Source organism: Carassius auratus, chromosome 6 (assembly GCF_003368295.1).
Source record: "Carassius auratus strain Wakin chromosome 6, ASM336829v1, whole genome shotgun sequence".
In the NCBI taxonomy this organism is placed as follows: domain Eukaryota; kingdom Metazoa; phylum Chordata; class Actinopteri; order Cypriniformes; family Cyprinidae; genus Carassius; species Carassius auratus.
In genome coordinates, this window is record NC_039248.1 from 25,535,308 (window position 1) to 25,563,194 (window position 27,887).

A 27,887-nucleotide genomic window follows, 5' to 3' on the forward strand; every position below is an offset into this window, starting at 1 on the left:
CTCATCACAGCACTCCGGCTATTTGCGCCATGAAATGCCGCCTGAATTTAGCAGAGCATGGACGTCACAGGAGATAAACCATTGGCTGTCTGCTGAATACACATATGCACAGGTCAATAAACGTTACTGACCTGTTAATTCATCTGTAAAGATTATTTATTGTCTGTTTATAAGCATGTTACTTTTTGAATTGAGAACAACTTGCCATCAGTGTTGTTATTTAACTACTACTAAAATGTTGTTAATTGACATTAAGCTGAATTGAAATAAAAATATAAAATGAAAATTTTAAACTAAACTAAATCTTTTTAAATGTCAAGTTTAATTACAAAAACTACTACCTGAGATTTAAAAATATATATATTTCTTTTATATATAATGTTATAATAAATGTCAAATGCACATGACAAAATTACTCAAATCTAAACTAAAATGAAAGTATAAAAATAAAATTCCAATGTGAATAACAAGCAACACATTTTGGTGCAATAAATATAATGTGGTTATCGTTAACTATATCTAAAACTATTAAAAGATTTTGTAAATTTAAATAAAACTGAAATAAAACAAATGAAACTACTTCTAAGATTTTTTTTTATCTAAAATCACATAAAATTACTTAAACTAAAATAAAACATAAAAATAGAGCAAAAGCAAAATATTGCTAAACATATATAATACTATATAAATAATACTAATAAACAATGTCTTTCATACCGAAGTTTAATAAAGATAGCTGAATGTTCAGATCTTTACACCTGAATAGTACGATGATGCTTGTATTAGTAATAACACTCAATCAGGTTCAGCCCTCTGATGAGACGGTTGCCATGCCAGTTCATTAGATTCTCGTTGGTTTTCGTCACTCTTTCTGCTAATGAAAGACTGCAGCTGCCTTTCCATCACAGAAAACAACACACTGCTTCTGCATATGTGTGTGAGTCACAGCAAGCGGTAAATTAGCATCTGCCAACACTGTCAAAACCACTGTACAGGTCTGCTCAACCAGACTAATTACTCTAATGAAATGTTTCCGTGGAGCATTTGCTCATAATCTGAGGGTAAACGTGCCCTCCTGACTCACACCTGACCAGAAGAGATTACAGAAATCCTTCAGCTCTTTCATGTGACTGAAACATCTTCAAATGTTGTTGCATTGTTTGGATTCTTTCAGATTTGTCAGGTTTGCAGCAGGACTTTTGACTAATACAGCTCATCCGCTCTTTTGATTGTGAAACTACTTTCGCAACTGTCTATTTTTTCTTAGAGTTTAAGCTTTTATCCGTGATGTACTGTTTACAGAGTGCAGTGGGCGTTCGCTCACATGGACTGAGGTGACTGGGTGATCTGGTACAAATCTGAACAACAACCTATGAACATCCACAAACATCCTCAAAACTGATAAAAGTCTCCAGCATGTAAAACAACACATTACTGGATGTTTCCATATGCAAGAGGGTCACATAATGGTTATATTATATTATATTATCTATCCACACACACACACACACACACACACACACACACACACACATATATATATATATATATATATATTGACCCATATATACAAAATGACCCGAAGGCCAAACATGACACCAATTTTTTTGGCGTGTGTGTGTGTGTGGGGGGGGGGGGGGGTCCAGAAATCTTATATTGATCCATTTTTATAATTTATTTTCTAGATATTTATTTAGCTTTTTCTATAATTTTTTTTTGGTGATTTTTATTATATTTACCTTTAATTCTGGATGTTTTTAAAGGGGCCTATGGTGATTTTTAACTGAGTGAGACATGAGAAACATGAGAAATTAGTCTCAGTTTGGTTGTTTATGGATTAAAGTATATATTTAAACATTAAAAAAAATTCTAACTGAATTATAACCTAAATATATGTATATTCCATTCAATTTCATAAATATGAATTAAATATTGAATATATTTTTTAAAATATAAATTCGATATAAACTCAATGGTCTCCACCACATTACCACAGTGTTTAGTAAAAAAAAATTGAAAAATGACAGTCATTTTTCAGCAGAAACATGAAACATTTTATAATGTGTTTTATGGGAGTGTGTGTACCATGTGATTGTCTGTGCATGTGTGTATGTATGTATGTGAGTTTTTTCAGCATTGGGGATATTCTGTAGTCTCAGCCCTTCATTTGGGTATAAATCTTTACTGGATTGTCTCAGAGTATATATATATATATATATATATATATATATATATATATATATATATATATATATATATAAAAATCTAATCTTTTCTCATTAATTCCATTCATTCCTTAGGAGGTCAAAATGACTTTTGTTACTATTTTTATTTCACCCATTTAAACTCTTCGAATCCACTCAATTGTTTTTGTGTATTCCTGGTGCAAGTGTGAAAAAAGTAAAGAAATGCTGGACCAGTACAATCAGCACACGATTTTTAGAGTTTCTTTGAAAATCATTTTCGGGTCAAAATGACCCGAGGGACGGATAATGGTTAAATAAAGTATAATATGTGTGGCATGTTATTAATGAGTGTATCCACAATCAGGCATCTCGAATCAGCATCAACAGGCCTAACAAGCTTAGATTAGTTAATCAGCATCCCTCGTCAGCTTCTGTCAGCAGGGTGCTCTCGCACAGTGATGGGAATGCCAAGGAATGCTGAGTCCAGACAGAAGTCAATTTGGCTAAGAGTTTACTAATGAGGGCTGAACAGCAGCCAACATGAAGTACTTCAGGACTACTAACCCTAAATATTAAACTTTGGCATGCATCTTACACCCCAAAGAAACCAGAACATCACAGCAACCACAAAGCAACACCACCCAACCAATCAGAAAACACGCAACACACAAAGTGCAGGCTCAGTTTGCCTGAAGTGTTTTAGTGGATAGTAGAACACAGCAAGTCTTCAGATAATGAACCACTCCTACTGGGGTTTGAACCTGCTACCTTTAAATTGTCAGAGCTAATCATTATCCACTAAACTCTTAAAAATAAAGGTTTTGAGGTTTTCTAGAGAACCTTTCAGTTAACAGTTCTAAAAAGAAACAGAAGAGTATTTTAAAAACCTAAATTATAAACAACCTTTTTTTGAACGGATATTTGGAAGTTCAATTTTCCTCATCAATGACAATAAAGAACCTAATTTTTAAGAGTGATGTCACATTTGTTACAAATACAACAGAAAAAAAGTCATTTGAATTGATCATCTGTGCATGTTCTTATATGAAAATATATATTTTCATAAAACTGTAATGCAATTTCAACTATGAAAAGACTTTCTATATAAAATAATATAGAAAAGCAGCTGATGGCCATTGACTTGCATATTATGGAAAAAATACTATGGAAGTCAGTGGAAGCACTATGGAAGTCAATGGCTACCGTCAGCTATTTGGTATTCACAATATCTTTTTATGTGTTCAGCTGAAAGATATTCATGCAGTTTCATTAACCTTAATTAAAACCCATGCCAGAGCATTCAGAACTGGGACAGATTGAACAGAAGGTTCACCTTCCAAAAGGACAATGTCCCTAAGCACACAGCAAGAGTGGGTTATAGACAAGTGAATGTCCTTGAGTGGCCCAGCCACATCCTGAGCTTGAACCCAATCACATATTTCTGGAGAAACCTGAAGATGTGCGTCTGCCTGCATCTATCCAGATAGAGCTTGAGAGGTGAAGAGATAATGAGAAGGATAACAGATAACTGCCAAATTAAGATGATCCCCAAGATTTGAGCCTGTATATGGTGCCAAAGGTGCTTCAATAAAGTATTGAGCAAAGGCTTTTTTATTTTTTATTTTTAAAGTTAATGAAAGGTTCATATTTTGGTTTTGGGAGAGAAGCTCAAATGCAAGGTCAAAAAACACTTTCATTGTCTTGTTATATTCACTTATTTTTACTAAAATTTTTTTTACCCTATTTGCTCAACGACTCCCAAACAATTCTCTCAACTATCAATTTTTCTGAACCCCTCCTTTGCGTGACGCTACTCTGTGGTGATTGGTCTCAGTTTGATTGCTTCTTGTCTGTAACGCCTGATAAAGCAGCGTTTGTGAGTGCAGTGCTGCTTTGTTTACAGCATTACCGGGGAAACTATTATTGTTGTTTTATTTTGCATTCAGACCAATTCGAAAAGACCAACAAGTGGCATCAACAATGGGCCTATGCTAATGTTTAATGTTGGTGTCAACATGAAATGGCTTGGAATACATTTTAAAAACGACTTATTTAAATGTTTCAGAATGGACTCTTTCTTCTGAGAGACGATAACTTTATACATGGTGAACTTTCAGATTTAAAACACTGCATTACACACTGCACGAAAGGTATTTTTAAAAAAATCCATAACAGAGACACTTTAAAAAATGTGCAAACATTCCAAACAAACTTCTTTCACATTGTAATTAAGGGGTATTGTTTGTAGAATATTGAGGAAAATAATGAATTTAATCCATTTTGAAATAAGGCAGTAACTTAACAAAATGTGGAAAACACGAAGTGCTGTGAATACTTTCCGAATCAGTGCCCTGTACACTAGGGACAAATGGAAGCCACTGTAAAACTAAGCGATATGAACTGTGGAAAGCTGAAGTATTTCTAGGTCAGTTCAGAAAGTTTAAGTAAATACACATCTGAAAAAATCTAACCGACAACCTGAACACAGACAGAACACATCAATTCCTCATTATTTTCCTAATAAATAGGTCTTCACAAAAGTCTAATCAGATCTAGATTTGATTTTGAGCAATGCTTAGTTTAAAACTCTCTCTGTAGTAGGCTATATAGTAGAGCTGGGCATCCATACAGTGGATATGAACTATTAGATCAAGCTTTGTAACGTCATCAGACGATTCTAAGAAATCCAAACTAAGATAAACAAACAAACCCCCCAAAAAAGGTGCAAAAAAACAGTATAGTACACCAAGTAGAACCAAACAGAACTGGTATTAGATGCTTTCCTAAAGAGTTAACCTCTTGAAAACAAACTCACATGTACGCAGACCTTGGTCTCGTGGGTCCACAGATCAGATCAATGCTCTTTAAAAAGACTCTCTTCAAAGGACCCACACTGGAAAACAAACCCCGACTGATAAACATGCTCCTTCCCAAAGTACATGTCATGTCAGAAAGTTCCAGAATGTCATCAATTATCTGTTTAGATCTGGTGGAATACAGTGTTCAAATACAAGACACAAGGGAACTGAGTGTGAATTTGTCAAGACGAGCATTTTTAGAACCCGAGTTGACTAAACAAACATCAGAAACCAAACATGTCAAATTATTTGGTGTGTGAAAGGAAATCAATGAATCTACTGTATGAACCTTTATGGAATATAAACACACACACACACACACACAAATTTGTAGTTATTAAAAAGTAAAATTCTACACTCCTTCAACTTATGGCTCAATATGTCTTTAATATGAGGCCGGGAAGTTATAAAATACCCAAAGGCACAAATCTGAGAAATGTAAAGCTAGAATGAATCATAAAAGCAAACACAAACACGCACATAACAAACACTAGCATCTCAGTGGCACTGCTTCAGCGCTCTGACTCAGCTCTGAATCACACAGACGGATATTGAAAGCTTTGATTCAGCAGGGGTCATGATGATGGCAGAGATGAGAGACCAAAAACAACTAGAGTGACTCAGGCTAAAGGCTGTTGTGTGCCGCTGCCATTGCCCCTCTCAACCGAGCATGAGTGTTATTATACCAGCGCTGAAGGGCAAACAGCACAGACCCACTTCCACTCGACGGGAGACCACAGGCCAAAGTCCAGCATTGCTGCTTTAACTGCTCTGACTGAGAGACTCCATAACTTACCAATCTTAAATTCAACTGAGTGTTACATTTCAGCCCAGCATCATGAAAAACTTCATTATATTTAAAACTATTAATATTTAAATTTATGCATTTAGCAGACGCTTGTATCCAAAGCATCTTATAGTGTATTCAGGCCATACGTTGTTTTTTTTAAAAGAACTATTTAGCTTTATTATTATTATTATTTTCATGAAAATTAAGCACACTCAAGTAATTTAACTGACATTAAAAATAATTTTTGTACCCAATAGTATAATAGTAAAATATGTTAATTTTCTTGCAAAATACAAATGCTAATGCAAAACAATTCTAAATAACTGAAAAATATCAAAATATTAAATGAAAAATGTGTTTTTAAAAAAAAAATTTTTTAAACTGTGGATTATGAATAGCACATTACTTCTTCATGACAACATGTCTCTGACAACAATTCTGGTTATTAACTCCAAATAAACATATATATTGGGGCAACAAAAAAAAAAGATCATAAAAATGCTTTCTATGCCAAGTAGATTTGGAATTTTTCTATTTTTATTAAAAAAAATAATAATAATATTCAGGCAAATAAGAAAAATCTTAATATGTCTACTCAAAAATGTCTTTAAAATTTCATTTTTAATCCTAGATTTTCGAAGCGGGCACATATTTTGAATCCTCCTGTATATCAGATATTAAATGCATTTTGATGTCAGCTCATGTAGAAGCAGGAGTGTACAGTATATGTAGAATTATAGTCAGAGTACACTGCTGACCTCTAGTGCTTGACATGTTTTTAGCATGAGCTTAACTCAGCTTGAGATCCTGGATGTCACATCATTAAACCTCTGAATAATACATTTGTTTCACATATTTTACAGTCTCATCACAGAGATCTTTTCTGATCTACACCTGAGAAAGATATCTCCAGATTTGCCCTCTACCAATCAAAGTTTGATACATTAGATTGTTGCTGCAGTTGTGAAAAACTAGGTCACATCATCTGAAAAAATTTAAATAAAAATTTAGATAAATTGTGTACAGTATACATCTGTCCCAGTTTACACAGTGACCATTATTAAGAAAGAGAGAAAAAGTAAAACCTGTTAATGGTAAATCCCCTTTTCCCTGGGGTGGTACTCTTTAAAAAGGTACATTTTGTACCTTAAGGGTCCATATTGTTACCTTAAAAGTACAAATTAAAAGGAACAAAAGTTTACCTTTTAAAAAGGTACCATCCCAGTGACATCTTTTGTACCTCTTTTTTTATTCTGAGAGAGTGCCATTTTTTACTGTCAATTTCTGTTCATTTTTTTATATATATATATATATATATTTAGCACAGTGTGGGTTGATTTTTCTGAAACTGTTTTAGGGCATTTCAGACCAGCAAAATTAGGAGCAAACAGAGTCAAGTCCAAAAGAGTATATTATTAAGCTCTGCAAAGAGATTGGAAAATATTATTAGCAACCTCCAGACACCTTCACCCACCACCAAACCTCTCTCCTTAAAGCAATTCTCCTCGATTCCTCTCTGCTCACCATCCACTCCCTCAGTAAGAACAGGTTCCACAGCACACAAACTCCCAGAATGCAAAGTGTTGCCACTAGGAGGCGCCCACTGAAATCAAGAATGCTGTAGATGTAGGGTTGACCAAACAAGTTGGTGCCACCCATTAGCCAATAAACAACAGGAAAAATCCAGACATAAATATGACATAAAGGGCCCCGGCCAGCACAGCGTAGGAGAAGTGGGTGAGATGAACTGGTGTGGAGGACAACAACAGATCAACGGCGGTCTGGATGCTGTTGATAACATGAATGTTGTTGTTGAAGGCTGTGAAGGAGTACTGGTCAAAGAAAGGACTGAATGAATCACATGGATAGGCTTCTTTTTTAAATTCCTAATTTTTTTTATTAGTGATAGAAATTAACACTTTTAGCAAGGATGCATTACATTGATTAAGTGACATTAAAACATTTGCAATGTTAGAAAAGATTTCTATTTCAGATAAATGCTGTGCTATCTACTCGTCAAAGAATCCTTCATTTATCCCAGTTTCCTCAAAAATATGAAGCAGCACAACTGTTTCAACATTGATCGTAATGAGAAATGTCTTGAGCAGCAAATCGGCATATAAGAATGATTTCTGAAAGATCATGTGAAATTGAAGACAATTCAGCTGTGCATCACAGGAACATTGTCATCATATTTCACAATATTACTAGTCTTGGTGAAAAAAAAAAAACTTCCAACCAGCCAGAAAATGTCAATGGTATATGTATAAACTGCAGCAATGGATTTTACTGCAACTGGTTAAATGAAAGTCACAGTGAGAAAACTCACAATATTGCTGTTCCTTCTGAGGAAAGCTCCTGCAGCATATGAGAACAGATTATGCTTGATGTTTTAAATTGAAATCTAATCAGGACATTTTCTGTTGAGCTCATTCTGTTCAAATAACTTCACTGGCTCCACCAGTAACTAACTAAACAGACAAACATATAGCTACATGCATACAGTAATGCATTTATATTTGCAATGCAACTATAACTCATTAACTTCATAAATATATTTGTTGGAAAACACAATGCAAAACAACACTGACTTCTGTGAAAACTCAGTTTGTACTTCTCTTTAAGACTTTTTTTTTTTTTTTTTGCACTTACAATGCAATAGCATAAGTATGACTTACATGTTTGTTTTTTTGATAAAGTCACTGTGTGGGATCTGTGTGGCAATCAGTGGTATCTGTGATCAGCAACACACTGCACAACAATTTACTTCTCATTCTGTGAGAGCAGCATCTGATTTCCAAGAAAGCCCAGGCCAGATTACAGAGAGAAACCAGATAGTAGATACCCATAAGACAGGATTAGATATGGCTGAGAAAAATGAGGAATTTAGGTGCGTTGAAGAGAAGAGCCGTGAAGATAAACCAGCTGAATGTGTAGACCAGCATAAAACATTTGTACAGAAGTCAGAACAATTTCAATTTCATGTTTCAGTATGATGGATTTTGGAGACTAATGTTTACATTTTAACATTTATTTTACACATATGCATTTATTTGCATGTAAATTATAACACTGGAACTGGTGGCATTGCTGACTTAACTACTGTAGTCCAGTGGATCTGTTTTTCTTACAACCAAGTAGATCTGGTTTTCTCTTGGTATCAGAAAAGTGTTTGTTTAAGTCTCTTGGTATTAGTTTAAAACCTTTGGCCTGATTCTTCCAGCAGTGTTTCCATCATAAATATGTGTATGTGAACTACTTTGTCTTCATTCACATAAGTCATTGTATCAGTGCATGTAGTTTAGTGACTCAAACTCACCCATGGCTGAAGCAAGAGCTCTGGTTTAGAGGTGAGAAGGTGGATTTTGTAAATTTTGAATTCCTTTTAGCTCGGTTTTCAACTAGTACCCATGTCTGTCACCAATAACCACTCCTCGTGACTGTCAAAAACATACCTCAGAATTAGTTAAATGCTTGTGATGCCATGCATCTGCATGCTTGGAAGCCAGTTCACATTTTTGTCCAATGCAAAAACAATGCTGTTTGCACATTTGGTATGCATTAAATCATATTTGAAAATACTTTTATTTCCAGTATTTCTGATTTAAAGTAATGCTGTAATTATCAAAAATTTAGACCTGCCATTTAAAGTACTATGACAGGAAATAAATGATGACAGTAAATAAAATGATGTCTTTCACTAACATTTGCAAGAATGCATCCACTGTGAACTGCTGAAGATGCTGCAGTCACCTGAAACATGGATAAATCTAAGGCTCCAAATGATGGTGTTCTTCTACACCTTGACATTTTGATCCATCAGATATGACCGTGATCTCATGTTCATGTGTCCGTAGCAGCAATACAGACACTGCACTGCTTATCTGGGAAACATCTAATAAAATAACTGCAAACCGTAATGGTGAACGTGAATCTCCTGCATACCAACATTAACGCTGAGATGTGGCTAAATGTCAAAATGCTCTTACTAAAAGTACTGTGGAGATACCGTGGTACAGGTATGGTATCAAATGGTGAGCATTGACATATGATCATGCAATTTCGGTCAGCTTTCCCTTATAATTATATTGTATTATTTATTTATTTTATTGCTTTCTCAATTATCAGGTTTTTTTTCAGTGTGTCACTTATTTTACATACATACATGCATAAATATATTAACTTTGCTAGAGAGTTTTGGTCTGATGTGAACAGATTTAACATGGGGTCACCAAAATTCAGCATTAGAGGTCACTGCAATCTGTTACCTCTCTGTATTTGATAAGCGATAAAACAGCATTAATGTTACCCAGATTCACTTTACTCTGATATAGCAGGGTCACCAAATCTGACAAAATCTGTTACCCCTCTGTATTTCACTCAAAATGGCTTTAATGGTCCCTACATTTATGGTTTAATTTACCCGGATGAGCGGACTGCAGATCTATACTGTATGAGTTAACGGTGGAGGGTTATTCTAAATACAGGTGCATCATAATAAATTAGAATGTCGTGGAAAAGTTCATTTATTTCAGTAATTCAACTCAAATTGTGAATACTAAATAAATTGAGTGCACACAGACTGAAGTAGTTTAAGTCTTTGGTTCTTTTAATGGTGATGATTTTGGCTCACATTTAACAAAAACCCACCAATTCACTCTCTCAAAAAATTTGAATATGGTCACACACAATCAGCTAATCAACTCAAAACACCTGCAAAGGTTTCCTGAGCCTTCAAAATGGTCTCTCAGTTTGGTTCACTAGGATACACAATCATGGTGAAGACTGCTGATCTGACAGTTGTCCAGAAGACAATCATTGACACCCTTCATAAGGAGGGTGAGGCACAAACATTCATTGAGAAAGAAGCTGGCTGTTCACAGAGTGCTGTATCCAAGCATGTTAACAGAAAGTTGAGTGGAAGGAAAAAGTGTGGAAGAAAAAGATGCACAACCAACCGAGAGAACCACAGCCTTATGAGGATTGTCAAGCAAAATCAATTCAAGAATTTAATTGAGCTTCAGAAGGAATGGACTGAGGCTGGGGTCAAGGCATCAAGAGCCACCACACACAGACATGTCAAGAAATTTCGCTGAACCACTGACAACGTCAGACGTGACTTACCTGGGCTAAGGAAAAGAAGAACTGGACTGTTGCCCAGTGGTCCAAAGTCCTCTTTTCAGATGAGAGCAAGTTTTGTATTTCATTTGGAAACCAAGGTCCTAGAGTCTGGAGGAAGGGTGGAGAAGATCATAGCCCAAGCTGCTTTAAGTCCTTAAAGTCCAGTGTTAAGTTTCCACAGTCTGTGATTTGGGGTTCAATGTCATCTGCTGGTGTTGGTCCATTGTGTTTTTTGAAAACCAAAGTCACTGCACCCATTTACCAAGGAATTTTGTAGCACTTCATGCTTCCTTCTGCTGACCAGCTTTTTGAAGATGCTGATTTCACCAAAAGTTGGTTAAATGACCATGGTGTTGGTGTGCTTGACTGGTCAACAAACTCACCAGACCTGAACCACAGAGAGAAACTATGGGCTATTGTGAAGAAGATGAAAAACGAGACCAAACAATGCGGGTGAGCTGAAGGCCACTGTCAAAGAAATCTGGGCTTCCATTCCACCTCAGCAGTGCCACAAACTGATCACCTCCATGCCACGCCAAATTGGTCTTATGAAGTATTCTAATTTGCTGAGATTGTGAATTGGTGTGTTTTTATTAAATGCGAGGCAAAATCATCACCATTAAAAGAACCAAAGACTTAAACTACTTCAGTCTGTGTGCACTGAATTTATTTAATACACTAGTTTAACAATTTGAGTTGAATTACTGAAATGAACTTTGCCATGCATTCTAATTTACTGAGATGCACCTGTAAGTGTAATTAAAAATAAAATAAGTTTGCATACCAGCATGTCATAAATGTTCCAGTCTAGCTCAGGTAATAACTAATTAAATGCTAATGTAATGTTGCATGGCTTTTGCTTCTCAAGGTTCTCGCAAATCACCTGCGTGTTCGAACGCGTTGTTTGTTTTTCTGGTTTCATTCATTCATCGCCTGTGACCGTTTTTAATCCACGGAATGCTCGAGCAACACCTTTTTCACAGGAATCGACTTTTCTTTGTTCTTTCAAGAGAACAATTAACTTGTTTGCTTCATTAAGAAACTTGACACCAACAGACTTTCACCAAAGCAACGTAACTTTCCTTTACACAGGAAAATAAAAGTAACCGCATCCCTTTTGTTCGTAAACCATGACGGTTTATAGGCCTACAAACACTATACAGTACATTGTCATGTCCCCATCCTACATCTTAACCTTTATAAATATCTCACAATATTACATAATGGAGTGAATTAGAAAATTGCAGTACTTGTTGACAGAAGTTTGCCTCTTAGGGTTAAACTGAGACTTAATAGCTCTTGTATATCATTGCTGTTTTGTTTATTTCGATTACTTCCATTGTCCTCATTTGTAAGTTGATTTGGATAATGACTAAATGTAAACGTAACATTATGACAACAGTCATAGTTACTACATTCACAGTACAGCAGAAACTTTTATTAAATGTACTTTAAAAGGCCAGTCAGATTTGTTTGAATGTTTAAGTGGATTCAGATGCACCATGCCTGCCTGCAAGTCACCTTGGATAGAAAGAATCTACTAAATTAATATTGTATATGGCACGTCAGAGTTCTTCATATTGAAAGCAAAAATGCTCAACTTTTGGTAGCATGACAGAGAATTTAGCAAACACAGTCATGTGTTTAGTAGAGGCGTTGTGGTGAACTCGAAGAGGAAAGTCTTTTCTAGAGAATTTTTTAGCTTTCAGCATAATAGCTTTTCAGATTTGACTTGTAAATGGACTTATCAAAAACAAACAATATCCTATGAACATTACACCCAAAAGATGAAAGCATTCAAATTCAGTTGAGTCTCATTTATTTTCTTATGTACAAAAAATGAGATCATATATAAACTTTACACAGTTCAAGATCTATTTTGGAAAAAGCAAATAAAAATCTAAATCAAAAACACGTTCTTCACATTTCTCGAGGACTTTGTACATATGTACACATTCTTCTAGTCACATATTTCATGTTCATTAATTGAGATGAAGTCAGAATAAAATACACAATGCTCCTCAGCACAAACGATCAAAGTCACAATCCAGACTTTTTTTGTTTGTTTTTTGTCAAACTGACATGACAGATCTTAACTTATTCCATTTCTGTAAAGCGTGCAAACATGGCTTTCCGGACGGCATCTTTGTAAGTATCTGAAGCAGAGAGGCTGTAGTTGCTTCCTTTAGTTCCCAGACCAGCTCCCTTCATTCTCAACTGAGCCTGCAGACAAGATGACAAAGATTCATGTCATTCAAAATTAACCATCTGCAACACCTGTATACAATTATTGGGTTGCAAAAACAAAAATATACATATATATTTGCAGCCTAGTTCAGTTTTCCCACTACATGTCACAGCACAGGTCATCACAATGCTCACAGCATCATTCATTGTGAAATAACACTATTTTAATTAGTATATTCAATTCAAACAACAAAATTACAAAAAATCTAATTGAAAATCAAATGAAAATAGAAATTATATATGAAAGTTATAATATTAACTCTATACTAAAATAACACTGCTGAAAAGATTGATAAATCTATGCAACTATTTTTTGATGCTTGTCCATGCACGTGTTTTTCATATACTAACAGACACTGCCTACAATGACAAACACATTTATGCTAATTGTTCAAAACCCATGTGTGTTAATCTAAATACTAGGTATACCATGGTAACAGGCGTCGTACCTCAATAGGTGCGGTGATGCCCTGCTGGTTTCGACCCAGACCTTTGCCTTCCTTCCAGCCCATGGCCTGCAGCATCTTATTACCAATATTATCACTGTTCAGACCATCCTTAGTGGGCTGTTCGTAATTTCTGTAAAATCACATGACACAACATGCACTGTTATATTACTACTGCAATTGTATTGTATTAGTAACCATCTCTACTGAAATAAACTTGTGCGTCAAAAACACTTGAACTTACACTACAGGTGTTGGCTGGGTAAACTTCCTTTTCTTAGGCACAGGGGGTTCAGGGATACCATATTTCTCTCTTCTCTCAGCAGCCCTGTCTCTGTACTTCATCTGTTCAGAACAAGGTACAGGAACAGGAGTGTCAGTTACATCCAGAAAATGCTCTTTAAAGGAGGACGTGTGGCTGAATTTGTAATGAGTTTTCACACCTCTGTCTCTTTCCTCTCCAGCTCCTCCAGTTCTGCTTCACTCAGTTTGGATCTCCTGAAGACCTCCAAGTTTTGCTAGAATGCAGAGATGTAGATATTTAAATATGTAAATAATGCTCTACCGGTCAAAAGTTTGGAATGTTTAAGATTTTTAATGTTCCTGAAAGAAGTCTCATATGCTTACAAAAAAATGACAAGTTTTTTAATATTATATTATCAATTCTTATATTTAATATTAATTATAAAAAATGTTTGTTGAACAGCAAATCAGCAAATTAGAAGACTTGAGTAATGATGATGAAAATTCAGCTTTGCAACAGGAATAAATTACATTTTGAAGCAGATTTAAACGATTATTTTAATATTTTAATTTTCACAATATAAGTGTTTTTACTGTAGTTTTGGTCAACTAAATGCAGCCATGGTGAGAAGACTTCTTTTAGAAACTTAATTACAAACTATTTATTTGTTAAAGATGAAGTTGAAATGGTTTTAAAATGTTTAAAAGTGATGGCAATGATTGTAAACCAACTCAAACAGCACAGGCTCATTACCTTGTGCAGGTCTGAGAGCTGTTGATGGCGGATCAAAGCTTCTTTATTGGGGAACTGTCTTCGGCACAGCAAACATGCCATCTTTTTCCAGTCGGTCAGCTTGTCCTCCCGGTCTTCAGCCTCAGTGACCTCCTCAGGCTCACTGTCACCGCTGTACGCCGCCACCAGCCCCACCTGCAGCACAGCACAGAGAGTTCAACTAATCATCAAACACAACTTCATAACGTGACATGTTTTGTAATGGTGAAGAGTGCATCCGGGACCTTTGATGAGGTGATCTCTTCTTCTGTGGCTTTGGATGCCTCCGTTACAAGCCTCTCCAGTGCTCCCGTCTGCTCACATGCAAAGAAAACACAAACCATGCATTATGACAAAACCATCATCATTAAAAGAGATAATTTAAGTGTCTTCAGCTTTCATACCTTCTTCTCAAATAGCGTGAATCCAGCATCTGCTGCCGCCGCCTCCTTCCTCTCCTCCTGACTGATGGGCTGGAAGCTGCCTTTGAAGTTTTCTTTCTGTTTGTTCATACTCTTGGCCCAGCGCTCCATGTCCTTCGCAATCTGACAAATAAAGATATTTTTAGAACCAGCGGAGGACTGAAATAGCTAGATTTAGATCTTCTGAACATGTGAGTGCTGCCAGCATGTTGACAGGGTTTTGTACCTGGCTGCTAGGGCAATGCTAAAAGATTGCTAGGGTGTTCTAATACAATACAATTGTCTGATTCCTAGATTTAAATCCCATGGAGTCTATTTGGACTGTACAACATTTTATAATGCAAACCCAAAATTACAATACAAATATTAAGTGTTCATTTCTCAATGTTTCAAATGTTAGATAATCCAGCTTTTATGTTTGGTGCTCTGAGAAGCCAAGACACTGACTCGTGAATTGCACAAAGTGGCGGGGCTTTGTGATATTTTACAGGAATATCACAATTCATGATTTCATCACTATTCTTTGTCATGTTGGTTTTACTATTTTGCAAACTGTCTGGGCAGTACAGCCAAACTAATTTCTCTATTTTAAAAACAAAGTCTTACACTGTAACAAAATATTAAATAAAATAATATAAAAAGAAACCAAAAGTGGGCAAAGATAAAAATCTTTGTCATTATTTTATATTCGTTTATAAAAAAAACAACAACAAAAGATATGCATTACAAAAACACAAAATAAGTAGGTGTATTTAACATAGCATTCAAGAAATTGAATTAACAAATAAAAATAAAACTATAGACATTAAACATTGATTCTTATTAATCCAACTGTATTAAAATTCTTCAGTCAAGAGCAGTGAATGATTTTTCTCTTCGAGTTTTGTAGTTCACTCATATTAATTCATTTACTCACTCTCCATATGTTTTAAACCTGAGTGAGCTTGGTTTCTCTTCCGTTGAACATTAATTTGAAGAATAAGAGTAAGCAAACAGTCGCTGGTCCTCACAAATTTACATAGTCATTTTTTAAATACTAATCAAAGTCAATTAAGTTGGCCACATTCTTTAAAATAATATGTTTTGTGTTCAGCATAAGAAAGAAATTAATACAGGTTTGGGACAACATGTGAGGGAGTAAATAACAGAAATTAAATTTTTGCGTGAACTATCCCTTTAATGACAAGTGGCAGCATGTTTACTACTGTTCCTTTAAAACTTTCACTCATCTAATATACAGGCACATATCAGTTTTTCTCTCAACTGTTAGACATGAAAGATTAATCAAGTAATCATGCGCTGTGTGACAGACTTTCTAAGGTACACGCTGCAAGTGTAACGTTACGTTCTCAGAAATTGTAGAGATGTTTAGAGATGAAAAGTCAAATCGCACACCCCTAACTGCATGCATGTAAATATACAAGCATTCTAAAATTGCCAGTGAATACTTATATAGTTAAATCACAACCATCATGATTTGACTATTAAGCCACATGACAATGCCCTACAGTCCATTTAATTTATTATTATTTTTTTTTTACCTGTTTCATTGACAAGAAAGCAAAACATGAAGTCTGTTTAGTCTTAGAACACAGCAGTACTTTTAAAAGCTTCCAAGCATATTGAATAGTTATTACCTGCTGAGCTGTTTTGCTTTTAGGTTTCTCTTTCTTCTCTTTGCTCTCCTTCTGAGAAGTGGATGTGGAGGCAGCAGCACTTTGAGCCGCGTTGTTGGCGTCCACTGCTGGCACATAGGCCTGCTTCTCCCCGTCCCAGTACAGATACTGCTGAGTCTGGGAATTGTAGTAGTACTATAGAAAAACAATATTACTTAGAACCCTCTACACACACTCAAAGTATTACATTGTTGAATTGCACATGGCATACATACATGGGTGTTTGGGTCATAGTACAGGCCAGTGCTGGGGTCATAATAATACCCAGAAGACTCATCGTACTGATAAGATGAAGTGTCTGGGATAGCTAGAGGAAATAAGATGGCAAAAGAATCAGAAACCTGTAGCATGAGGACTTCTGATTTGATGATGTGGATTTAATGATCTGCTCTTACTGGCTTGGTTTTCCTGAGAGGTAGCTGTTGCTGTGCTGCTTGCCGCAGCTGTGACTGCAGAGGTTGCTGAGGCGGAAATGGTGGCAGCAGCTGTGATGAGCTGAGCTTTGCCTTCCATCTGCAATGCCTGACAATAAAAAGGGTTATAATGAGATTAGAATGATCATTACACTAGCACAGTGGTTCTCAAACCCCCAAAGATTTTTCTAGCACTTCTGCTGTAATATCAAAGCTGCTTATTTGCTACAAATTTTTGTTTACAGAAACTAGGAGTGGCAATACATTAAAATAATTACAAACAAATCCATCTAATAAGTTGCAGAACTTTCAATAATTGAATGGGGTTTTTTTTTTTTTTTTAACTTTTTTGGATTCACCCATTTAAATCATTTAGGAAAAATCTGATATTGGAATAGAGCTACTTTCAGCCAAGTTCACAAGGTAAGCTATGAGGTTCATGATTACTGGATATTTAAGACTGTTTACATTCACAGATATCAATTATCAAGGTTCATTCAAGTAGCACACTTACAATAATTATTAAAAATGACTTTATTATTTCAACTTATTCAAGGTTGGGAAAAACAAATGCTTAAACAACAAAGTTGAAGCAATGTCTTTTTTGGAAACCTTTAGTCATCTTGCAGCACTTTGAAATTTGACAAAGCCCTCAAGTGCATCCTTGTCCCTAGTTAAGAAGCACTGCACTAGAATATAATAGTTAGTGATAGTAAAAGTTATCTAATAAACAAGTCACAGCATAAAAAGTCACCTGAGCAGCTGGCTGGCCAATGATATGAGGCTGATAGACCTGCGCACTCTGAGAGATCACCACTCCTGTGGCAGCAGGAAGAACCTTCACACCTGGAGCCGCTGCAAATCCAAACACACCAGTTTTCAACTTTTTTAAAATGCTTTTACGCTCATAAAAGAACATGTTGTGATCTGGCAAAGTCCTACTACGATTCCCCAACTAAAATAAATAGACAATGCCATGCGAATGCTACCTCCAAGTAAGCCGTTAGCCTGGGAAGGGTCCACAACTCCAGCCTGCTGCTGATAGTATGCCTGGTACTCCTAAACACAAACCCATCTTAGCTCAAAACAATAGTAAAATGATTTATATAAATGTGCTGACGTTATAGATGGCGCAGCTGACCTGTGAATAGGGTACATATCCCTCCTGCAGGTAGCTGTATTCTGATGTTGGCTCCACACTCTGCTGAGGCTGCAAAGAGAAATCTATTCAATTAAACTATTCATGCATGCATAATTAGGTTTAAACATTGAGGCACGGTTACAATAAAGTTGTACATACCTGACTGGAGGACCACTGAGCAGCTGCAATGGCTGTACTTGCGACCGAAAAAGCACTAACACGGTTTCCATCTGGCAATAAAAGGTCCCTGAAAAACAAAAAGGCATTTTGGTAAACTGAATTATTAATCAAGCTACAGTAAGTGGAAAAATTATTCAGAGTAAATCAACCGCATAGGGATACGAGCGAGAGATGCATACTTTCGAGCACTCTTGGCAAAGTCGACCCCAATAGTCTTCCCATCCAGCTTGAGAGGTGGCTGTAATCCCTGAAGGATGGTTAGGAGCTGTGACGCTTCCTGCAAAAGCACAAACATCATCAAAATCTGATTTAAACAGTACAAAAGTACATGCAGGTTTAATATTATTGATCATTAATCATGTACACTGGTTTCCCCTTACAAGATCAATCTTTCTCTTGATGTTGTCAATAGACCTGGTACTTGGGTACTAAGTTGGTAAAAAAAAAAAAAAGAAAAAAAAAAAAAAAAATGAAACCGTTACGGTACCAGTTTTTTTTTTTTTTTTTTCCTGTACCAGTGGTACAGAGAACCCGGTTCTTGATGTGCTATCCGAGAGGTGCGCAGATGCGCTCTCTTCATGAAAGCACTGAGACATGGTGACATCAAAAGGAGGAAACACACCAAACTCTAAAGACAGACACCCAGATCAAATGAAAGAGTTCTAGCAAGTTAGTTTTATCGCATTTCCCATACATTTGTGCCGTCCGCCATGATATCAAACCTTACCGTCACAAATAGTTTTTCCAAAAGCACATGAGCATGTGTCAAAGTTGAAAAATGGCACGAGTGTTTACACATCACTGTATTTCTGAAGGAATCCGACTGTCTTCAGAAAATTATGTGTGTATATATATATATATATATATATATATATATATATATATATATATATAAATATTTGAATGACCGATTGAAATAAACACTGTTATTAGAGTAGATTATAGAGTGCAGCTAATGCTAATATAATGAGCATTAGCATTAAGTTTCTTTATTAACTATTTAATGCTTCTATAACTTTTATTAGTGTAAAACAACAAAAAGACATGATGATATTTACTATTTTAACACACCAGATGATTTTAAATGAATTATGAATCTAAAATAAGCGTTATGCTGTGTTCACACCAAACGCGAATAAAGTGTCTGGTGCGAATGATTTCAATTTTAAGTCAATGTAAAGACGCGTTTCCGTGCATCTGGAGGTCTCGCTGCGCAAATGAGGCGTTTAGCGTGGCAGACGCGAATTCGCCTCGTTTGCGCGAATGACGTGAATTGAGTGTCTGGCGCAAATGGTGCTTTTGTGCATTTGTGTTTGATGCCAATTCGCTACTGCCGCACAAGTTGAAAAATTGCCATCAATTCATGCCACGTTAACCAATCAGGAGCCTGCTCAGGAGTCAATCATTCAACATGGAGGAATGACTGATGTTGTCAGTGAGCACTCAACCGGAGCTTTATGACACTAGTATCACACACAAGTTCATATTTCAGGAATAAAAAAGGACCTCGCTTGGAAGAGTGTGTTTTGTAATTACACATTGAAGTTTTGAGTCACATACACGTTTTTCAACTCGCGGCCTTCCCACTGTTTTTTACAACCATTTACCCTCTAATATAGCCTACAGCTACTTTTCGCTAACAGGATAATGTGTTTATTCAGAGGACGTGTGCAGGAAAAAGTGGAAAACCCCGAATGCTTGATCAACATCAGCCATCTTGCAAACAGACAAGCACTTGCCCCTCCCACAAGAAGCGGATTTCGCCTCAGACACGCATCAATTTCGCTTCAAACTTTTGCTTTGTACACGTGTCGATTTCGCTGTAGATGCGCAAATGCATTCAAAATGTTCAAGTGGAAATCTATACACGGTAGAAGAGAAATTGACGCTAATTAGCGTTAAGAGAATGTACATATGGTTCATAATTCAAAAGCCCTTTAAAATTAAATAAAAAGCATAGACATTTTTAATTAGCATGTTTTGTGTTTTGCTTTGGTACTGAGGTATGTGGATTTTTGGTACCCGATACTGACATTTTGGTACCGTTACAACACTACTCTCTCTATTTGTTTAAGATGATCTTTGGAACAAAAAAGATTTGTATAGACTGAGGAAGGGATAAAACATACCAAAGGAGAGGCAAGTTGGACGAAGGCAAACCCTCTGTTCTGGCCTGTTTGTTTGTCTTTAATTAGGCGGATGTTGCCGGGCGAGAGGTTGGCGTAGGGGGCGAGTGCCGTCAGAATGGCTTCAACCGTGGAATGAGGGGCAATGTTTCTCAGGATGATGGCTGTCAAAACATGCAAACATATCAGCGTCAATGCAAAACAAGAACTGCATATCACACTACAGGTCATACCCGTATCAGCCAACATTTGCATTTAAATATCAGCCTACACTAGATCATTTTGGTACCAAATTATATGCAATTGACTTTTAGATAATATTTCTTGGTGCATCCCTAATTCAGAGGTGATATTTATGGAAAAGTGCTTACTATCGCCATAATAATCTCCGCTGGGTTGGGCGTCTGTGGTTCCTTTGGTGCTGCTGGACTCAGCATCTAAAAATAAGCACAAAGAATAAAAGCACACTGAGTTTCTTTAAACACAGAAACCTGATCAAACAACATTATACATAATCCCTACAATCCCAGAGACCGTCCTCAGTCAAAACGAGTGTTTTGTTTTTAAAATATTGGCATTATGTAGGCAGGTATTATAAACTAATAATATGAATTCTTATACCTTTTAATCCCTGATTTGACTAGCAAGCATATAAAACATTAAGTGGAGCCATAAGTTACCAGCTATAGAAAAAGAAAATACCAGCTACCAGCTGAGTGATAAAAACAATTACTGTTATATATTAGTTTGGAACACTGAGCATCATTTGGTACCATGATAACACCCCCAATAAAGATCTCATTAGTTAAAAAAAAAAATGCTCCAAAGACATGACTGTGTTTGACTGGACCATCCAGATGGTTGCACACAGCGGTTTCCTGTTCAGGGAGCTACTTACCCGCTTTAGCTGCGCCACACCTGAAGCACTTCAGCCTCCTCCGGAAATTGTACAGGCCACACTGAAAGCAACCGGTCATAGTGTTTTAATTGACACTTCTGCTATGGGGCACCAGGTAACAAGCACACTAGAGTGGCTTGAACACTCACCGTGATGGACATCCACCAAGTGGACCATTTGAAAAACTGAGATGCTTCATATATTAACTATTTTTCCAAAACAAAGCTTAGCTAGGGATGTTTAGACAACATTTCTAAGACCTTAGAGGAGTCATTTATTTTTCTACAGTATCCCATCATTTACATAATACATTTTTAGGATTCTTTCAAAGTTGATTGATTTAAAATAGAAATCCTTCTTAAAATAGTAAGTATCTTTACTGTAGCTTTTGATCAATTTAATGTAACCTTGAGTAATAAAAGTATTAGTTTTTGTTGGCGGGGTTTTCTCCAAAAACAAAAAAACGCTGAACCAGAACCTCTTGGTTATTCCGCCGAAACAATTTAAAAAATATCTTAGAATGAAATTTCAGAATATGAAACTGGTACTGTAAATGCAGTTCAAAATCTTGGGAAGCCCATGAAACTTACTGAGTTGCAGAGCCAGTCCTCAAACTTGTGACGGTTGTTGCTGTAGTGCATGGCAACAGTCTTGCCTTGAATGGAAAGCAGTTTCTGGAAAAGGAAGAAAGGGTTTGGTTATTTCCTCTCTTACGAAGGTTTAATCTCAGCCCAAGAACAACCACATTAGCCACGAGGGTTTAGGGTGAGGATCGCCCGGGAGGGTTTATGTGTAAGATGGTGTGTGTTTGGGACCCGAGTGTCCGGATGGGGCCGGAACAGAGTGTTAAAAAAAAAAAAAAAAAAAAAGGCACTCCTTTCTTAAACGGCGTGTGGGGGGACTTTCAAGACGAAGCATAGGCTTACCACATTTACTTTCTCTGCACAAAACTACTAATTACAATTAAAAACTGTTTGTATATTTGAATAGTGATTTCCATGAAATGTGATGTTCAATACAGCACCAACACTTCTACTTCAAGCCTTGAAACTTAACATCATTTAATGAAAAAACAAACAAAAAACATTTTTAGAGTGTGATGACAAAAAATTGTGGCTTAAACCCCATTTGAGTCAATCAAGTCACACCTGAACTGTATTATGTACTTCCCTTTTATAAAATCAGTGATTATTTTACCCGTGCTAACAAACAGAGTTCTGGTAAAGTTAATAACATGAAGCCAGAGCATCCATCAAATGGCTCTTCTATGTTTTGGTCACACCTTGCCTTCAAAAACAGCGGCTTTGGTCCATTTGTGTCCATATAGTCTGCTGGGGCAGCAACTTTGTTTTTTGTTTTCCTTCCATTTATATTTTTCTACTTAATTTGCATTATTCCCCAGGGCAAAAGCTAGACTTGGTGATTAGGAAGCAACCTGATTGGTCTCCATCCATCGGGTAGCATCTTGCAAGTGATAAAACTCCACGAAGGCGAAACCTCGGCTTATACCTAGAGAGGCATTCAGATATACAGACGGGAGGCGTGTTAGTTTATATGGTTCAGTGGTACAACATTCAAACTCTGTCACAAACTGCTTCGTGACCCCCTTGACCCGGAGAGGCCAAAGAGATGTAGGGGGGGGTCGCCTGGAAGCTTTTACCATAGCAACAGCAGCTAATAATATTATAGCTGTTCTAACACGTTGACTCAATAATCAAAACCAAGCAAACAGTCATAAACATAGCTAGTATTAACAAGCAAATAATATTTATAAGACAGATGCTGCCATCAGATCGAGTTTTGGATGATCTTTAATATAATTGTACTTCAACATAAAGAAGCTACATGACTGCATCTATGTTCATGTAACTTCAATTGGCATAAAACTGTGCCAATTTCGATCCACACAAAACTTACCTCCAAACATGAAATGTGCAACCTTTTTTTTTTTTTTTTTAACTCCGCAGTCTGAAAGAGTAAACCTTGACATTTAACATGTTGCTATGGCAAAAGGCGCTTGAGCGGAAGCAGGTTGGCCCAGTGGACACAGGTTTGTTTGGGAGAGGAAGGATCCGCGGTACATCAGTCTCACCTGTTCTCTTTTTCATCAGCCTCACGTCCATTGGCTTTGGACCCTCCAGATGCTCAATGGCCGCTCGAATCTGTGGATTACAAGGAAAAGTCAGATCAAGTTTGCTAAAACCAAGCCAGCTTCAATTTCGCCTTTCAGAGAGAAATACAGGAAAAAACATTAAAGCTAAAACTAAAAACCTTATGATGCCGTTTTAAAAATTCAGAAAATAATTATTTTAAATTGCGACAAAGACTGGTTGGAATTTACAAACTTTATTTGTAATTTATTTATTAAGATGATTATTTTATTTTCAATTTACTGACTGCATGCCTTGAATATTTACTGAATTAATTTGTTATTATTAATTCTGGGCCTGGATTTTTTATTATTATTATGAATCATAATAATTCTGAAATTTCCAGGATACGATTTCTTGGATTCTATGCCTGGAATACTTACTAAATTTATTACTATTAAATTTTATTCACAGCCTAAAATCCCTAAGATTTATTTATTTATTTATTTTATTCTGGGCCTGGAAATATTTTTTTAAATGTTTGTTACTGTTGTTATTATTAAGTGCAAAAATTTCCATGATATAGATTTTATTCTAGTTCTGAAATGTGCGTTACATTTATTATTCATAATTATGTTTATAGAAATTTCCATGCAATTTCAGAAAACTCTGATATATTCAGGTTTTCCAATACTGTGGAAACCATATAAAACACTGCTTTTGGGTGTTTTATAAATGGTTACAACTTACATCTGCCTCTAAAGTGTTCATGGGCAGACCCCGGAGCATGATGGTCTTGCTCTCCTTCTCGTCAGCCGGGTCTCCTCTGTAATCATGCTCAGAGTAATCACCATCTGAATGGTGTCCATCATCAGATCCATCACTGCTGCGCCGCTTCCTTCCTCGCTGTAACACCAGTGAGATTTGGTAAAGTTAACATCATTCTCATATCAAAAGATATTAGATATAAAAAGACAACAAACACATATATTGGTACAGTGGCATGCGAAAGTTTGGGAACCCCTTGCAGAATCTGTGAAAATGTGAATAATTTTAACAAAATAAGAGATATCATACTAAATGAATGTTATTTCTTATTTAGTACTGTCCTGAATAAGATATTGTACATAAAAGATGTTTATATTTAGTGCACAACACAAAAAAAATTGCTGAAATTATTAAAATAACCCCATTCCAAAGTTTGGAAACCCTAGGTTCTTAATACTGTGTGTGGTTACCCGGATGATCCACGACTGTATTTCTGTTTTGTGATGGTTGTGCATTAGGGGTGTAACGGTACGCAAAAAAATATCACGGTTTGGTACGTACCTTGGTTTTAAAGTCACGGTTCGGTTCATTTTCGGTACAGTAAGGGAAAGAAATGCAAACATTAAACTGCAGATTCTTTATTACTGTAAACTTTTTTTTACAATTAGTTTACACTTTTTATTTTATACTTTTTTATAAGATATATATAAAATAAAAAAAGAATAAGAAATAAAATACTGCTGCAAAGTTCTCCACTAAACAAAGACTCTCAGTATCAAACCAATATCATATAATAAAATATAATGAAAAATATAAATAACTATGTTTACTGTGCAGCATTACCAATCCCAGCATGTAGGCCTGCTCATAATTAAAAAATATAACTTTTCCAAAGTGTAAAATGCAGCATCTACAGTTTCAGTTGTCAGACCTGCTCAGATTTCGTTATTGCGTTGGATCGATCAGAATTAAGAGCAAAGGTCTGTTTAAATGCTGACGGGAGCTGCATTTGAATTACAATCATTTTTTTCCTAGTTGTAGTGATGTTCACACTCGCGTGATGCCTATTGAAAACCTTAGGCCTGTGACACACTGCATATTGCACCTGTCAAACATTGTCTATTTTGCCGTCAATACTTTTGACGGTGTCCTTTATCAGTAGGCTTTATATTTATGCTCAACATGAAGTATAGATATTATTGTCGTGAAGACAATAGCCTGGTCTGTCGGCGGCCTCTTGACATTCTTATTCTGTGCATTTTTAACACGTTTTGTGTTAAATCATATTTATTTTGTCCATCAAAAGTGTGCTTTCACTTTAATTGAGCGTGAGCAGCACAGCAAAAATAGACCGGACACGGACACCCCCGCTGCACTGCTGTTCACGCGACGCTCCTGCTTGACGCTCACGCGCGGCTCCTGCTCCCGGTGAGAAAGCACTAATTGATTAACATTGATGCCGGGAAAAATATGCGCTGCTCACACGCCGCTCATGCTTGCGGTGTTAAACATGGGTTATTAGAATCAGCTGCAGGGCAGGATTTGTGCTGAACGCGGAGACTTCCGCCACTTAATGTTCGTTTGGAAACACGAAAATGTACCTATGTTCCACATACAAAATATTGCATTCGGTACACACGTGCACTGTACCGAAAGCCCTGTACCGAAACGGTCCGGTACGAATACACGTACCGTTACACCCATATTGTGCATGAGTCCCTTGCTTGTTCTGAACAGTTAAACTGAGAACTGTTCTTCAGAAAAATCATTAAGGTCCTGCAGATTCTTCATTTTCCCAGCATCTATGCATATTTGAACCCTTTCCAGCAGTGACTGTTGGAGCATCAGTGAATGTTTGAACCTTTTTTAATAGTTGTGTTTGAGTGCCTCAATTGTCCTCAGTGTAAAAAAAAAAATGGATCTCAAAATCATACAGTCACTGCTGGAAAGGGTTAAAATATGCAAAGATGCTGGAAAACTGAAGAATCTGCAGGACCTTAAAAAAAGATTTTTCTCGTAATTTTTTGCATGTCACTGTAGTCCTCACCTCAGGACTGTCTCTGCTCCAGTATCGATCTCCTCGGTCACTTCGTTCACCATCATAGCGGTCACTTCTGCGGTCGTCACTCCAGCGATGCGAGTCGTATCCGCGGTCATCACGATCTCGCCGGTCCCTACGGTCATCATCACGATACTGATCAGAGCCGTACCTGCCGCTGCGTTCCGTACGGCTAATCCTAGTTAAAACAATAAGCAATGAACATTACCAGGATGTTAAACATATAAATTAGATTACAGCAAATCTATTGAAGTAAAACCTTCATAAATCATAAAACGCTCACCGTTTATCTGCACCCATCTTTGTTTTTCAATTTAAGGCCTGTTAAAAAATATATATTAGTTAATATATACATTGAATATAGAACAAACATAAAATAAATCAACATATAAAAATATTAGTTCGTTGCACATATGACATTATAAAGCCTTGTGCTGGAGTGACGAACTTGCTTCTTAGTTTAAAATACAAATACACGGTCAATAAATTCCACGGTAAGTTACATATCAAATTACCATGGTTTTACTATTTGATAATATCACAAAATTTTTGTAAAAGAAAATACTATGATATTTAGACAAGTTGAATGCATTTCAATGGCGCAGTAACGTTATTTACTTGGTAAAGTTCATATCAATGTAACGTTACGTAAGTTACCAGAATACCCATAAAAGATATATGACATTTCCTTGGCGACATGTCTAAAAAAAAACGTATAGTAGTAGAATCATAATATGTTTTGTTGGTGTGGTCTCTTTTTTTTCGTTGTCTGAGAAGTTCAGTGAGCTACGTTACAGGAAGACGCTTCAAAATGGAGACCTTGTCGTCGAAATGTCGTTGGAAAAAGGCGCAAAACACGCACCAAACGACGAAAACTTACCAGATATATTTCAAAGAAGCGTTGAAATTAAATATTTCTCATATATACTGAGAAATTTAACGGCTGCTGACAGATCCCTTCTCGACGACAGAACAAACTCTCCTTCAGGTCACCCGATGTCATCTGCAGCTTAAAATGGTCTACAAGCTTCTCCTTCCCAGAATGCTTTTAGGTGAGATGGCGTGTTGTTGCTGTTGCATGATGGGAAATGTAGTTTATTTTCTTAAAGCCGCTCTTCCTCTAATGTCCAGCTGTGGTTAGAGAATAACAGTTTGACTGAATGAAATCCTTAAAGTATGTATAATGGTGATTTTATTTTATATTTTTAATCTTATTATTAATACATATATATTTTTCTTGTTTTATAATTTTATTAAAAAACATAGTAGACCGTTATTAAACATATATTATGGAAAAGAGTTAAGTTAAGAGAATTACGCAATTACAGTTCACATGAATTACGTATAGAAAGCTATTACACCTACTCAGAGAAACTACCCACAGAAAAAAAGAAGAAGAAGAAAAAAAGAAAAAACCCTGAAGGTGTGGTTTGTCTTGAAATCTTTGGGAA

General features: G+C 36.3%; 1 protein-coding gene across 1 annotated transcript; it reads right to left on the minus strand.

Annotated features, from left to right (window-relative positions):
- Nucleotides 1-12,754: 12,754 nt before the first annotated feature.
- rbm5 (RNA binding motif protein 5) lies at nt 12,755-27,492 on the minus strand. Its single transcript, XM_026266014.1, has 25 exons — nt 27,317-27,492; nt 26,720-26,757; nt 26,425-26,614; nt 24,360-24,515; nt 23,612-23,681; nt 22,955-23,028; nt 22,110-22,193; nt 21,520-21,580; nt 20,993-21,058; nt 20,625-20,785; nt 18,675-18,772; nt 18,475-18,562; nt 18,316-18,384; nt 18,164-18,233; nt 17,929-18,029; nt 17,157-17,283; nt 16,977-17,068; nt 16,723-16,896; nt 15,068-15,208; nt 14,909-14,977; nt 14,646-14,819; nt 14,092-14,166; nt 13,893-13,993; nt 13,652-13,781; nt 12,755-13,178 (listed from the first exon to the last, which is right to left on the minus strand). The coding sequence occupies exons 2-25, from the start codon at nt 26,734-26,736 to the stop codon at nt 13,053-13,055; spliced, it is 2,514 nt and encodes an 837-aa protein (XP_026121799.1). The 5' UTR covers nt 26,737-26,757; nt 27,317-27,492; the 3' UTR covers nt 12,755-13,052.
- Nucleotides 27,493-27,887: the final 395 nt, after the last annotated feature.